The sequence below is a fragment of the Asterias amurensis genome, chromosome 14 (genome assembly GCF_032118995.1).
Source record: "Asterias amurensis chromosome 14, ASM3211899v1".
NCBI lineage: Eukaryota > Metazoa > Echinodermata > Asteroidea > Forcipulatida > Asteriidae > Asterias > Asterias amurensis.
In genome coordinates this window covers 4,099,712-4,115,890 of record NC_092661.1, presented here as the reverse complement: position 1 = coordinate 4,115,890, position 16,179 = coordinate 4,099,712, and the positions used below count along the sequence as shown (strand labels likewise).

At 40.3% G+C, this 16,179-nt stretch overlaps 1 protein-coding gene across 1 annotated transcript; it reads right to left on the bottom strand.

Moving 5' to 3' along the window:
• Positions 1–3,672: 3,672 nt before the first annotated feature.
• Positions 3,673–14,800, bottom strand: LOC139947504 (small ribosomal subunit protein uS15m-like). Its single transcript, XM_071945432.1, has 7 exons — positions 14,449–14,800; positions 13,470–13,523; positions 12,773–12,848; positions 11,800–11,848; positions 9,828–9,921; positions 8,162–8,220; positions 3,673–6,335 (listed from the first exon to the last, which is right to left on the bottom strand). Exons 1-7 carry the CDS (start codon positions 14,660–14,662, stop codon positions 5,994–5,996), a joined length of 888 nt encoding a protein of 295 aa, XP_071801533.1. The 5' UTR covers positions 14,663–14,800; the 3' UTR covers positions 3,673–5,993.
• Positions 14,801–16,179: the final 1,379 nt, after the last annotated feature.

Here is a 16,179-nt window from a genome sequence, read left to right as displayed (position 1 = left end):
ATAAATGGCCGACCGTGTTAGTCGACGAGGTAAAACGAAAACCACGCAATTTCGAGGCATGTTTGTGTGGAGCATTGTATTCTACTTTTACATCTTTCTGCCCATATGCATTTTATAAAAAACGGTTACAAACGCTTTTCAAAGACCAACTCGACCGATCCAAGGCAACGTGTTCCTTTAAGCACAAAATTTTGCTTAAGCAAAAAAAAAAAAATCCTTGCTTAGTAAAATTTAGATTACTGGCCAAGACTCCACTTAATTGTTATGCTAAGTAAGCAACAGCTAAATACCAGTCATAAGCAATGTATATGGCATGAAATTTTGGCCAGTAACATGTGTAAAACAAGCGAGCTATTTTCGTGCTTAAGCAAAATTTTTGCTTAAAGCTCTATGAAATTGGCCCTTGGTTTGGCATGAAAACTCGGGCTGTGACGTGAGCACAATGTGACCCCGGTCCTAATGGTGCTAATTGGATATTCTCCCCCCCCCCACCCCCACCCACCCCACCCTCCCATAAATTGTAATTTATTGGCAAATCTTATCCAGCGGTATAGACCTACATCTTCCTCCTCAACACAAACATGTCACGCGGGACTCGCGGCTAAATTAACGGTATCTTATTAACCCGTTAAAAGCAGACAACCGAAGAAGACCGGAAAACCAATACAGTGTAATGCGTGTAATTACATCGGATATCCATCATTCAAAGAGACTAAGTGAAGATTAATTACAGCGAACCTTATTAAACCGTGATTGATCGATGAGGGATTAGTTATTACTAAGTGAACAAAAATATAAAAGGCCAGCTTAATTACCTCGTACACCCCCCCCCCGCGCCTCTCCTCCATTTTGTCCCTAAGTGACAAGTCCACGGTTGGCCAGTTATAGCTCAAGATCAACTGCTGGATGGTCGTATTAGACCGGGGTGTATGATTCCGTTTTCTATCGCTATAGTACGAAGTGTGTACCTGATATTCTCAGAACAAAATAGGTCCACATAATGTAGGGACTTTAAACCCTGTTAGACTTCTTCTTTTGGGTCCATCATCTACTCTTCAAAATGTTTGGCCAGCATCTTACAGTCATCTCGTTGGTGACATCAGGTCTTCTCAAGGGCTGGGCATCGTAAGTGTGGCATAGATTGGGGACTTTTACACACGTCCACAAAGTATCTTCCAACGCTATAGTACGGAGTGTGGACCCGAGAACAAAAATAGGTCCACATAATGTATGGACTTTAAACACTATTAGACTTCTTCTTTCGAGTCCATTATATACTCTCCAATGGCCAGGATTGGGCGCATCTTAAGCCATCTCGTTTGTTGCCATCAGGTCTTCAAGACATTCAACACTGCTCCTCAAGGGCTGGGCATCGTAAGTGTGGCATAGATTCGGGACTTACTCATGTCCACATAGTATTTTCCAACGCTATAGTACGAATGGTGGACCCGATAACAAAAATAGGTCCACATAATGTAGGGACTTTAAACACTATTAGACTTCTTATTCTTTCGAATCCATTATCTACTCTTCAATTGGCCAGGATTGGGCGCATCTCACACCATCTCGTTTGCTGCCATCAGGTCTTCAATGCATTCAATACTGTTCCTCAAGGGCTGGGCATCGTAAGTGTGGCATAGATTGGGGACTTACAAACTTCCACAACGTATTTTGGACCCGAGAACAAAAGACGTCCACATAATTTAGGGACTTTAAACACTATTTACGCTTCTTCTTTCGAGTTCATCATCTACTCTTCAAATGTTTGGCCAGGATTAGCCACATATTACAGCCATCTCGTTTGCTGCCATCAGGTCTCGTTTGCTGCCACTCAAGGGCTGGGCATCGTAGGTGTGGCATAGATTGGGGACTTACACACGTCCACAGAGTGTTCTTACAGTGTGTTGAAGATTTTCCGTGTATAGAACAGAGGAATAAACTCACACAGTGCTCCACCATCAAGCAGTATGTGTGGGATGCGAACTCAACAAAAAACTTGCCCCATCAGAACAAAAGAGGTCCACATTGTGTAGGGACTTTCAACACTCAGTAGACTTAGTGGCGTCCACACTGTTATCCACAGTGTTGGAGAATAGGATTTTCATTGTACAGTAGGAATGACCCACACAGTGACACTACAACACAGAGCTATTTTGACAAACTTTCCATTCTATCACCAAGCAACATGTTGGGTTAAGCAAACTCAACCAACCCACCTCATCTGAACATCTGAACAAAAGAAGTCCACATTTTGTAGGAGCAGAATGTGGACAGAATGTTTAAACATTATGTGGACTTAGACACGTCCACACAGTGTTGAAGAAAAGGATTTTCCGTGTACAGAACAGAGGAATGAACTCACACAGTGCGTGAACTGCAACCATACTGTGCGCTCTATCACCAAGCGGGATGTTGTGGGATGCAAACTCAACAATAATCCTGCCCCATCTGAACATCTGAACACATTCTGTAGGGCAGAATGCGGACAGAATGTTGAACACTATGTGGACTTAGACACGTTCACACAGTGTTGAAGAAAAGGATTTTCCGTTCACAGAAGAAAGGAAGGATCACATACTAAGGATCACATAGTAACAGCAACACAGAGCTGAGTGACCAACCCTATCACGAAGCAGAATGTCGTGGGAAGCGAACTCAACCAACTTGCCCCATCTGAACATCAAACTCAGTGAAGAGATCGCATACATGTTTCGTCTGACCGAAAAACCATATATGTTTGGATTCTGTGTTGTGTTGGATTTAGTCACCATACTCTTACAGGGCTTCACTTGTTACGTTTTCTGGTGCGGTGGGTCTAGACTATGCCACCCGACCACTAGACTTTTGTTCAACCAGAGTTTTGCTGAGCTTTGCGTCGTTCTGGGACACGCTCTCAACATCTTGGCCCCGAGCCCGGTTGATCTACCGCCTACCATAGCCTCTGAGGCCCTCTGTCGTTTGTGGCTGTCCAGGTTCCTCCTCTGGGGTTTATACAGCGTTGCTCTGCACAGTCTCCTACTCTCAAGTTTTGAACGTTACCTAGCAACCGTGCATCCGATCAAACACAGGACCAGTTTTGGGACCTCACAGGCCACAACTGGGATTGCAATCGTTTGGGTGTACGGGTTTGCCTGGTCGACAGTTACTATCGCCTATACGACCATCAATCCTGAAACGGGTTTGTGCCAAACTTCGGAAGGTCCAGTTGCGATCCCGGTTGGGATTGTACTTGGTACGTGCGGTGTTTCCCTACCTGCTATGCTTCTCGTGTTTTTCTTCTTCAGCATTTTCTGGAGGCTCCGCAAGACCAGCTTGAAGAAAGGAAAAATCCACGGAGCCGTGTTCCGAAAAGCAAAAATTAACACTCTAATCTCAATGGCCATTGTTTGCACCAACTACCATCTGATGTTTATCCCCGTGTATGTGATCTGCTCCTTCAAAATATTCACCTTTCTTGAAGACCCTGGGGCCGTGATTGACATCGCACTAAGGATGTGTGTTGTCATGCCGATTATTTGCGTGTTTTGTAACCCATGGATTTTCTACTTTAAGAACCAAAGATTCCGCTATGCTTTTAAGAAGGCCTACCTCTCTGTTCGTAAAACGTTTAAGAATGAAGTTGACGTTGTTACATAATGGAGTCCACAGATTAACTTACGACACCTCGATGTGTGGCTTTTAAGCAAAAAGCAATTTTGTTATTTCCTTTAAACGTGGATGGATTTCACTAGTACTGAAAAACCACGACAGTGGGTGGTGTTTTCTTAGCAAGTTTCTCCACATGTCACTTTTATTGTATTTTCTTATAGTTTCCCTATAAATCAGCATTACGTTGACTAAAACCAATCTATGAGTATAACTGGTGAATTTAGTTAGCTATGCTGTCATAAAAAGTCTTTAAATGTGTTTGGATTTCACCTTCTTGCCAGCGACGAACTAGGGTAAAATGGAGGGGGAGGGGGGGGGGGGGGGCAAACGGGGGTGCAATATTTTTTCTTAGGCCACTTCTGGACAATCAGAACTATAGATTCCAGGTGCATTTTTAACACAGTCCTCTTGTTACACCATTTACTAATAGCGTACCTGTCATGAGCAAACATTTTTGTCTGGGAGTGAATGGAGAAAAAGTTTTGAAAACATTAAATTTATCACATTTAAAGCCATTGGACCCTTTCGGTACAGAAAAAAAAAAAAAAGTTCACAGATTTACAAATAATTTACAGGGTTTACAGAAGATAATGGTGAAAGACTTCTCTTGAAATATTAGTCCATGAAATGCTTTACTTTTTTAGAAAATGGTTTAACAATATAAATTCTCGTTAACGAGAATTACGGATTTGTTATAAACACATGTCATGACACGGCGAAACGCGCGAAAACAGGAGTGGGTTTTCCCGTTATTTTCTCCCGACTCCGATGTCCGATTGAGCCTAAATTTCCACAGGATTGTTATTTTATATATAAGTTGTGATACAAGAAGTGTGGGACTTGGACAATACTGTTTACCGAAAGTGTATAATGGCTTTAAAGCTTATGAAATGCAAAATTTTACTCTGGAAATGGCCAACTCAAAAAGTCAATATTTCAAAGGGGGGGGGGGAGGAACAATCCTTTAAATTACGCCACTGCTGTTTTGTGTAAAAGGAAATATATTATGTTTAGTAACCACTTGCCTTTAAATTTCGTAGTGTTTTTATCTGATACAGTGTGTAAATAATTTTGTGGACTTATTGTTTTAAATATTGTAAGTTAGCAGATAATAAATATGGAGCAAAACAATGTTAAGAATGGTAAATCAAAATTTATTTTGCAAGGGATTAGCAAGATGAGATGACACAATTTTTTCAAAGCTTAATTATTACTTACAATGCAATAGATACATGTATGTCAATCTTTTAAGGCACTGGATACGATTGGTTGTTACTCAAGATAATTGTTAGCATAAAAACTTACTTGGTAGCGAGCAATGTATAGTAGTATAAAACATTGTGAGAATTGACTCCCTCTGAAATAGTGTAGTTTTTCAGAAAGGGGTAATTTCTCACTCGAAAAACAAAAGACTCCAGCTGAAGTCTTTTACAATGCATCCTTTAACACATGCGCAAGTAGGGTATTTTTGCTTTCATTATTTTCATGGAACTGTAATAATTAAGTTAAAATTTTCACGTATTTTTTATTTTATGCATACATGTTGGGATACACCAAATGAGAACACTGCCGTCGAACTTAGGATTAATCTTAGGACCTAGGCAGTCTTAGTATCCATAGACGTTAGGATTGAACCCATCCTACATGTAAGTAAGGACGAGTTACTCGCCCTAACTCGAGATAGGATTAATCCTAGCTGGTCTATGACCATTGCCAAAGGTGTCCAGTGCCTTTTCATTTATTTGCCAATAGATGATAATAAAGAGTCGTTTATTTTAGAGTCCGATTTGGTAGGTAGTGCTGCAATCCAAATAGTGAAAATACTTGTTTATATTTTTTAAACTGGTTTTGAGAGTGTTTCAAAAGTCAGGCATGTTCTCTTGTGCAAATGAAAGTTCGCGAGGACATACATCTGAAATCCATTCGACCAGCACCGGCAGAATGTTCTTCTGGACCACAACATCATTTTGCCCAGTGATCTCAACTTTAGTACATGTACCAGGGTTGTCCAGTGATCCCTACTTGGGCTATCAAGTGATCCCTACTTGGGCTATCAAGTGATCCTACCTGGGCTGCACAGTGATATCTACTTGGGCTATCCAGGGATCCCTATCTGGGCTGTCCAGTAATTCCTATCTGGGCTGTTCAGTGATTTCTATCTGGGCTGCCAGTGATCCCTATGGGCTGTAGTGATCCCAATGCTGCCCAGTAGTCCCTAATTGGGCTGTCCGGTGATTCCTATCTGGGCTGTCCAGGGATCCCTGTACATGGTAGTGATTCCTATGCTGCCCAGTAATCCCTACCTGGGCTGTTCAGTGATCTGAATTCCCAAATGGGTAAACATCTCATGCACTCTCCTCTTGCAATCTGCCCATCTCTTCCTCCGTCAACTCAATCCCAAGATCTTTCTTCAAGATGGCGATATCCTTAAGTTGTTCCTCCCTAAGTTGAAACGTAAACTCTTGTAGGGCTTCCTTCCGCTCTAAGAAAGCCTGCTCACAGAGGGCCTTTTTCTCCAAGTAGCGCTTGGTTTTCTTCCTGATAAGATACTTTGGAGGCGGGGAGTACGTAATACCTAGCTTCTCCAGTAACCGCTCTGAGAGCTCAAAGTTTATCTTGCGCAGATTTTTGATGTTTTTGCGCCGTCTGTCGATCATCATGAGCATGATTCTTTTGTTCCCTTTATCCTGCATGACAAAAAATAAGATTGATTGCATTGGCTGAAAAGAATCGCAACTAGTTTTGGTTTCCGTACAGTGGCATGTCAGGCGCTGGATGTTCATTGGAATTTAAGCCATTGGCGTGTTTGATTTGAATGTTGTTTGGTACAATGACATGCTTGATCACAAGTCACCACTATACATGCTATGCAATTGTTGCCTGCTGTGACGGGGTCCATGGCGTTTTGTACACCCCGAGGGGGAAAATGGCAACCGAGGTGAAGCCGAGGGTTCCATTTTCCCTCGAGGGCGTACGAAACCCATGGACCCCAGTCACAGCGTGCAACAATTGTTTTGTTATACCTCTGTTTAATTGTTATTCCTCTTCTCAAAGTTCTGTTGTCATCTTCAAACATTATTACGACGGACTATTCATTGTTTAATAAGCAGACGAACAAAAAACAATTCCCTCAAACCCACGGTTGTTTCGTATAGAGCGCTGGAAATCGACCAACGCTCGGAACGATCAAGGTGATGTACACCGGTGTACATCACTTTTCATGTTACCCGGCCAGTCGAGCCATGTAACATACGTTTTTGTTGCGCGTCACGTAATTGGTTCTCGACCAATCAAACTTCCCAGTTTGTTACCGAGGTATAACAATTGCGATTGAATTCCTCAGACTTTTGTTATAAGACAGAGACAGTTGTTATCTCACATGATTAGGGGCAAGCTTTTGCGTAGTTACGTAAGAGACGCGAACACACATACACAAATCTGAATAGATGTGTATAGCACAATAGTACCAGGGTCTGCTCATCTGGAGGTTGCTCCATGTACACAAAAGCTTGCCCCTAATCATGTGACAAAGCAACTGTCTCTGTAGTCTGAGGAATTAAAAATGTAAGCAGTACATTGTGACTAAGCGAGTCATGGTACCAGACATTATTCAAATCTAACTCGCAAAGGTCTTATTGAGTGTGTACTGTTGACCCAGTAGGCAAAAACTGACGTTACAGGTTTGTTTGATGAACTGTGTTCAGTCTTGCAGAAATGTTTCAAGTTCCGTGCCGAGTTATTTCATGAAATTTACAATTTTTTTGTTGACCATGGAATACACAAGATATTTTTTTTTATAAACAATGGAACATGACAGATTTACTTACCCTTTAGCCTTGCTCAAGGCAGTCGCATTATTCGCTCCGAAAAGACGCTACTGTAAACCCACCCGTATACCCTGTGCATGGTGTGTGCGATCACACCGCATGACCCACCCGTATACACACTGTCACATCGTACGAATACTGTTCACACAAGTCATCGCACTCGTACCACTAACCGCATGCGGAGGCCGTCAGGCCGACAGCCTTGTCGGGTCTGTATCTTCCCGTTTTAATGTGTTGTATTGACAAAATTCCAATAGTGGACGAAATTGGGGGGGCTCTCGGATATGCTAGTATGCAGCCATGAATATGTATATCTTTCGTCAGACCTATCAGACAACACAGGATGTGAGGCAAATGAATTAATCATTTTGACGTCTAATCACGCACTTCCCTTATCACGACCTTTGGACCCTATCATGCTCGTGTGTGTTGTAAATATGTCTCGTCTTTCGCGGGCATTATGGTAATGAGCTGACCGTGGGAACTGTTCGCTTATTATAGTAATGAGGTCAGTGGCTTCAACACAGATCCTACAAGGCTGTCGGCCTGACGGCCTCCGCATGCGGATAGTGTACAGGGGCATCGTGTCGTGCGATGTTACGCACAGTGAATACGGGTGGGTTTTTATACAGCGGCGGTCTTTTTTCGGAGTGAATAATTCGACTGCCTTGAGCAAGGCTACTTACCCTTGGGAACTGCTGGACATGTGGCGCTAGATTCCTTATTGCTACCGTGCATTTTGCAACTGTAAGAAAGATGGAAATAACGTCGTGTTAAAGACACTGGACACTATAAGCATTGTCAAAGACCAGTCTTCTCACTTGGTGTTTCTCAACAGATGCATAAAATAGCATACCTGTGAAAATTTGAGCTCAATTGGTTGTCGAAGTTGTGAGATAAAAATGAAAGAAAAAACAGCCTAGACACACGAAGTGGTGTGCCTACACATGCTTGATTTCGAGACCTCAAATTCTAAATCTGAGGTCTCAAAATCAAATTCGTGGAAAATGACTTCTTTCTTGAAAAATATTTCACACACGGAAAAGTATAGCAGATTTGCAGCCCATATCAAACTCGGCTAGTGTGATACTTATGTCACTATACCTCATACATACTCCAATCATCATCACGTGCCAGGTGTTAATTTTGCTGATTACCAAGCGCGCACCAGAGTATTCGCACAAGTGGTAAATGCGCATGGCAAGTAATAGCTCCCCCGGGAGCTATTTTACTTGTCATGCGCACTACCATTGCACGACATTATCCCCGGACACTATTCTACTTGTCATGTTTTTTACGATCATCGTGGTACTGTTTTGTAAACATGCACAAACAGCGCTCTCTTAGCAATATCCAATACATAAACAAATTTATCATCATGGGTATTTTGTTTCAGTCATCATTTTCTCTTGCTCAAAACTCATGTTCCTGTAACTGAATGTGAGTAAAACAAATATATGGTTTATTTTAAGTTTGGGCGATACCACGATATTCTCAAATATCGCGATATTAATTTGGAAACGATTACGATATCGAATCACTTTGGTTTTAATCGAAATATTGATATATTGCGATATATCGCAATATTGGTCAAGTATGTATTTCCTAGCTGAGAAATCTTGCACCCCATAGGTTTGGAGTAAAACCAGAAGAATAGGTCATTAGAACACCTCTCTTGTGCTATGACTGTCTCTTCTACAACTTTCACTTGGAGTTTGAAGACTGATAATGTCAAATTTATATTGTCGCCGATATATCATGAATAAAATAAGTCGATATCGCCCAAGCTAAGTTTATTTCAGGTGACTAGTTGATTATTAGCTCCCCTTGATATTTGAAGTTGATAAGCTAGTTCCCTCGGCTTCGCCTCCTTCCAATACCTCAGGGAACTAATATCGATTTTAACACACCTCTTGCTCGTTCTGTATTCTGGTTGGCTGAAACACGGTCACATGGGATGTATTAATATGGACTAGTGATCACGCGCGCGTGTTTTGCGGGAATAGTCTTTGTATTTAGTGCCCACGGTAACAGCACCCTCTCTTGACTTGAACCGTGAACAACAACTACAAAACTCCTTTTTCTGTTCTTATTTGACATAAGACCGAGCTGTGTTATAAAACACATATTGACTGGCATAATTCGGTAACTAGTGTACATTGGATGTCTATTCCCCCTCGGGCCTGTGAGTGACCAGAATCAGGGCTTTCGGTCTCGGGAAATAGGTCGCTCTTCTGGTCACTCAAAGTCCCTTGTGGGAATAGACGTATACTAGTTACATGTACCTCGTTGCCAATCAATATGTGTATACTAGTCACCCTTAAACTATGTTATATTTGTATAATAACTTACTGCTTGTCAAGAGCAGGTTAGCATGGCTTTCATCTGTTGGATCATGATCGATATCCTGCAATGTGTTTACTTCTTGGAGTTTCTTGATCTCTCGCTGCGAACAAAAATAAACGATCAAAATAAATGTCTCACAATCACGATTAAATTATTTTCACAAATGTTAAATTTGCATCAGGGATAAAATTGAATATTGTTTGGTTTGACACTTGCATAGATGTGTGTAAGCACTGTGTACTCAGTACTTTCCCAACTTCTGTAAAAAGAAATCTTAAAAAAGATCACACGCATGACTACTTAGGAGGGATTCGAACCCACAACCTTTGTTGTTCCAGAGCAGGGCCCAATTTCATGGCTCTGCTTACCGCCAAATTCTGCGCTTACGATCGCGATTCCCGCTTACGTGCAAGCGCCAAATTTCTGCGCTAGCCTTGTAAGTGTGGAATGCCTAGTAACATGAAGTATGCACGCGCAGAAGCCCAAATTCGTGAAATAGGCAGGCCGTAAGCACAGAATACCCTGTTTTTGTAAGCACCGATTCTATGCTTACGGTAAGCAGAGCTGTGAAATTGGGCTCAGATGTCTTACAAACTAGACCGACCACTGAGATTGCGCGATAGCTGGAGGTAGTTTGAATCCTATGTTTTTCATTTTCATTCACCTTTATACGCTTAACATGTCAACATAAGCCATGTTATACCAGAATATTAACCAACAGATTGTGTGATATTTATTAACAAATAAGTCTGTGCTGAAGTTTTCTTGTACTTAATTTTGTTTACTTAAAGGGAAGGTACACGTTTGGTAATTACTCAAAACAAATATTAACTTAAAGACTGACTTGGTAACGAGTATTGTGGAGCTGTTGGTAGTATAAAAACATTGTGGGAAACGACTCCCACTGAAGTAGCGTCTAAAATAATAATAGAAGACTTCTAGCTAGAAGTCTTTTATTCCTATCTGAAAGCACAAACCTTCGCCAACAATGGTGTTTTTTCTTTCATCATTTTCTCGCAACTCCAGTGACCAAGTGAGCTCAAACTTTCACAAGCTTGTTATGTTATGCTTATGATGGGATACACCAAGTGAGGACACTGGACTTTAACAATTACCAAACGTGTACCTTCCCTTTAATGTATGTTTTGTCTGTGAAGATGTATTCACTGCTTGATATAATATTGTAAGCTAACAAATTGCATCTATCATTTGAAACTACAGTGGGGGATGTTGAACGGTCAGGCAGTAGGAGGGTTGACTCAATGACTGAGTACTGCGCAGATGCGTTCACTACATGACATGCTGGCATAGCTTATTTATCATTCATAAATACCTAATACAGTTTCGCTATTCCTATTGGTGGAGAGGGCATCATGTGGGGGTGTTTAACGGATGATTTATCACCAGTAAAAAGTGTTGAAACGTGGGCGTGACACGCAAGCTTCTTGCACCTGTGCTTATATAGGACAGTTTCTTCATTCCTATTGGTCGAAAGCAACGGCTGAAACATTTGCGCCACATCCAAGATATGCGCACAGCAATCTCCTTGCATCTCCAAAGGAGTTGTTTACACGAGGGCCTTACCATTTCATAGATGGAGGGGTGTTGTGTTTAAAGAAATCATTGAACAATTTATAATTTTTGCATTTATTTTACTTTTTGACAAAAAGTGTTGATGTTTTTTTACCGAAAAGGTATTTATGAATGGGAATCAAAGTGTGCTGAATCGGTTTTCAACTAGTGGTTTAAACCCGCCGAGACCTGTTTCTTGATAATTTACCTTGACTTCGTCTTGGTACCGTAAAATTATCAAGAACCAGGCCTCGGCAGGTTTAAACCACTAGTTGAAAACCTCCTCACCACACATTGGTTCCCTTAATCAAAATCCATCATAACATTGAATAATTGGCCACAAACATGACAAAGTAGGAAGTAACAGGGTTGAGATTATTTGTATTATTACTTCAAGTCAACTTACCCTGGGTGCAAACTCTAGACTGAATATTCTCTTGACATCCTCACTTGCACTAAAACAACATTTGACAAGAAATGGTATATTATGAATGAAGTCTAGAAAAATTTTGGACTCACATAAATGGCCGACCGTGTTAGTTCGCAAAGTAAAAGGAAGACCACGCAATTTCGAGGCAAATACATGTATCTGTGGATTAATGTATTCTACTTTTATAACATCTTTCCAACCATATGCATTTTATAATAAACGCTTTTTAAAGATCAACTGGTCCGATCTGAGGCAACGTGTTCCTTTAAGGAAATAAAAAAATTAAAATAATGGCGTGCTTAAAACGGCTCTCACTGCAGGGTTAAACAAAATGTTTTACATATATCTACACAGTAGGATGTTTTTTAAAGAGCCATGTATAAAAGTATACCACGGTGCCTTTAAAGGCACTGGACACTATGTCAAAGACCAGTCTTCTCTCTTGGTGTATCTCAACATTATGCATAACATAACAAACCTGTGAAAATTCGAGCTCAATTGGTTGTCGAAGTTGTGAGATAATAATGAAAGAAAAAACACCCTTGTCGCACAAAGTTGTGTGCTTTCAGATGCTTGAGTTCGAGACCTCAAAATCTAAATCTGAGGTCTCAAAATTAAATTCGTGGAAAATTACAGTTTTTTCAAAACTACGTTACTTCAGAGAGAGCCGTTTCTCACAATGGTTTAGACTATCAACAGCTCCCCATTACTCGTTACCAAGTAAGTTTTTAAGCTAATAAATATTTTGAGTAATTACCAATAGTGTCCACTGCCTTTAAAAAGAAGGTTTTGCATAGGTACATTCTGAAGGTCTTGAATCTCATTTCTGCTTCATGTGTTTCTTTGTTTTGCTTTCCTATTATAAAAACATTATTCCTGTTAATATAAAAAAGGTTATCTGGCCAGTCCAAGCCAGCGACCTTGTTGTAACGGAGTCGACTATACTTACTCTTCTAATTCCTTGATTTCTTCGAAGCCAGACTGTAACTGGGTTGGTTCCATTCCCATATACCGATCAAATGTTTCTTTGAAAAGAAAAAAAAAAGACCACCATAATTTATTAAAATGATGACATGTAAACGGTTTCACATCAAAGCCACTCTCAGCTCTCAGGCAAGCCTTTCAATTCAATTTATTTAGCCATTTATCTCAGAAATGTTGGTACAGATTCTTTGGGAGTGTCGTGGCCGAGCGGTTAAGAGCACCGAATTCAAACTCTGGTGTTTCTGATCAGCAGAGTGTGGGTTCGAATCCCCAGCCGTGACACTTGTGTCCTTAAGCAAGACACATAACCATTGCTTCGTCCTTCGGATGGGACGTAAAGCCGTTGGTCCCATGTGTTGTGTAAACGCATGTAAAAGAACCCAGTGCACTTATCGAAAAGAGAAGGGGTTCGCCCCGGTGTTCCTGGCTGGATTGACAGCATATTGTGCCATAGCACCTTGTAAACCATTACATGGTGCTTAAGGATTAGGTCTTATATCTCAAAATTCGCCCACTCCTTGCAGTAATAATACCTGGCGCTTTGTATCCTTTGGCAAAAGGCGCGTCATAAATACGGTTATTATTATTATTATAGATTCTGTATTACAGAATACCCCTCTCCCAACCCCAGAATAAAATCCTTTGGAGAACCCTGAACTTACCTTTTTTGACTCTTCTTGAAAACTTAGATGCTGCCTTGGAAGCATAGGTTCTTACTGTTGAAGAATTCAATCAAAAGTGACTCAAGTTAATATTTATCTTACATCAGTGACAGATCATGAAGGGAATGCCAAAATAAATTCAGTGCTAAAGATACATTATTCTCAAAATAGGCATTAAAAAAAAACTGGGGGGAAAAAACCGCAAGAACACTTGGCCTATTTATTATTATTGATGACAAGTCAAAATGAGATAGTCTTGCATTTTTGCAGCCCCTTTGCCCTTCGAGTTTGATACAATTAAAATACTACCAACCAACCAACCAATGCAATAAAAATGTTGATGAAAAAAAATGTAAATTCAAAACAGAAAGAATTTGGTAGAAAAGTTTCCGTATGGCGCCACCACTTATTCATTCGATATGAAATAATTATAGTATCTAATTTACCTCAATGAGATATCCCTTTTTGTAAAAATGAGTGAAAAAGTGGTGGCACCATACAGAAAGTTATCCAATTTGGTAATTCAATCATTAATTTAGAATAAAATAGAATAAAATTAATATCTGAAACAAAAAGTCGCATCCCCTTAAGGTGATCCCCTAGCTGCCGCTTCCCAGGTTGTATCGTAATTTGGGTGTGATCCCTGGCTACACGGCAGTTAACGGTTGTATGGCTTCTGACTGGCACCCCCGAACAAAGATATTGACAAAAATAGGGACACCGCCAATATAGGGCTAGATAGCTCAGTTGGTAGAGCGCCGGCACGTTAATCCGGAGGTCGTTGGTTCGAATCCCACTCTAGTCAATTCTTTGTTTAACCAAAAATCATTTTACAAATTTACCCAGTCAGTTTCCCTTGTGGTTTATATTGATAAAATTAATTAACTTAAAATTAAATAAAAATTAACAATGAATAAGTTAGATAATTCAACAACATTCAACAAAACGAAATCAACAAAACAGTACAAGAAATGCATACTCATCGTGTGAGGAATGAACTGTTTATGTTGATCCCACGGTTGATCGAACAACTCATCATGATCTTGTCTCCTGAATAACCGACAAGAAGCACTGCCTGTTGCAGCTGCACAGGAATTCAATGCAACATTACCACACACCGCTGGGGTTGTTGACAAGTTTCGACAAATCTGTCGAGATAATCCACAGCCTTCAGTCGTTAGTCGTCGAAACATTGTTCATCAATATCTTGGATAAGTTCCGTAGATATTGCCTGTGTTTGACACCCTCTAAGGTGATCTGGGGAAGATTTCAGGCGTTTCAAAATAAGAATTTAACCGAGCACACGAGCAGTGCGAGAGGAGGTCGCCATTTTTGATAATTTGTAGCGCCCTTTACGGTCAGATAGAGCCAATCACATTAGACTTTTAAATGCCAGGGGTGCGTTCCACTCGCGCAAAACCGTCGTTCGTCGCAAACGTTCGTTTTCGCTCCGTTACAGATGGTTTTCTGGAATCGACGACGAAGGGAAGCCCGGCTTTTCTAAGCAAGATGTTCGATAAGCATAAATAATTCAAAGGTTCGGGAAAGCGACACATAAGTAGTAGTTCTCATTTAGCATTTAATTAAAGACAGTGGACACTATTTGGTAACTGTCAAAAATTAGTCTTCACAGTTGGCGTATCTCAACATATGCATAAAATAACTAACCTGTGAAAATTTGAGCTCAATCGGTCGTCGAAGTTGCGAGATAATAACGAAAGAACACCCTTGTCACACGAAGTTGTGTGCTTTCAGATGCTTGATTCCGAGACCTCAAAATTCTAATTAATCTGAGGTCTCGAAATCAAATTTGTGGAAAGTGACTTCTTTCTCGAAAATTACATTACTTCAGAGGGAGCCGTTTCTCACAATATTTTATACTATCAACCACTCCCCATTACTTGTAATCAAGTAAGGTTTTATGTTAATCATTATTTTGAGTAATTACCACTAGTGTCCACTGCCTTTAAAGAAATATAAACATTCGGAAGTTTGTTGAGAGGGATCAGTCGTCGAAAAATGAATGATCGGCTTTGTTGTTTGTGACCGAAATAAGTATTTATTTCGGGCGGAACAGTAACTTGAGATCTGCTCCAGCAGTGCAAACCTTGAAGTTCGAATCCCATCCAGTTTATAAAACACATTGGGTTAGGATTAAAGGGGTCAAGTTTTGATTAGAAATAATTATGAGATGTGTACACCGAACAATAAGTGTTTGTAAATAATATACATGTAAAGTTTTTCTTTATATATCTTTTACGAAAGAACCATAATACTACCTGAAGATAGATGTTGCAGCAGGCAACCATTATAGAGGGAAACCCCAAACAATCACGTAGTGTCTGAACAATCAATCCACACGATTCAAGCCTTCGTCCCTAGATTTAAACTGGGGTGCACTAAAAGTTCACATGTTAAAATGTTCACCTTAGTTTGTATTTTGTGAATTATTCATGTTTGGAGCATTATGAAGGGTTCCAACAGCCGGTGTGGACGTTTTTTATTGTCATTTATGAGCTAGCAACCATTAGTGCAACTTTTGACATCACAAACAATTTTAGCTCCCCATTTAATTGTTTACACCTGTTTTCATAAATATAAAAGTCATAAAAAAACCTTATTATCTTCGCAAGCATATCAACCTGAAAAGTACAAGTCGGTACTTGCAGTAAGTGGGATATTTTTGTCAAACAGCAGTGCAAGATGAAAT

Excerpts from the sequence above, each read along its gene's own strand:
- LOC139947504 (XM_071945432.1), bottom strand. The coding sequence starts at position 14,662 with ATGTTTCGACGACTAACGACTGAAGGCTGTGGATTATCTCGACAGATT. Across the intron at positions 13,524-14,448 it reads GTTCATTCCTCACACGATGA|TAAGAACCTATGCTTCCAAG; the intron begins GTATGCATTTCT and ends ATTCTTCAACAG. Across the intron at positions 12,849-13,469 it reads TTCAAGAAGAGTCAAAAAAG|AAACATTTGATCGGTATATG; the intron begins GTAAGTTCAGGG and ends TTCTTTTCAAAG.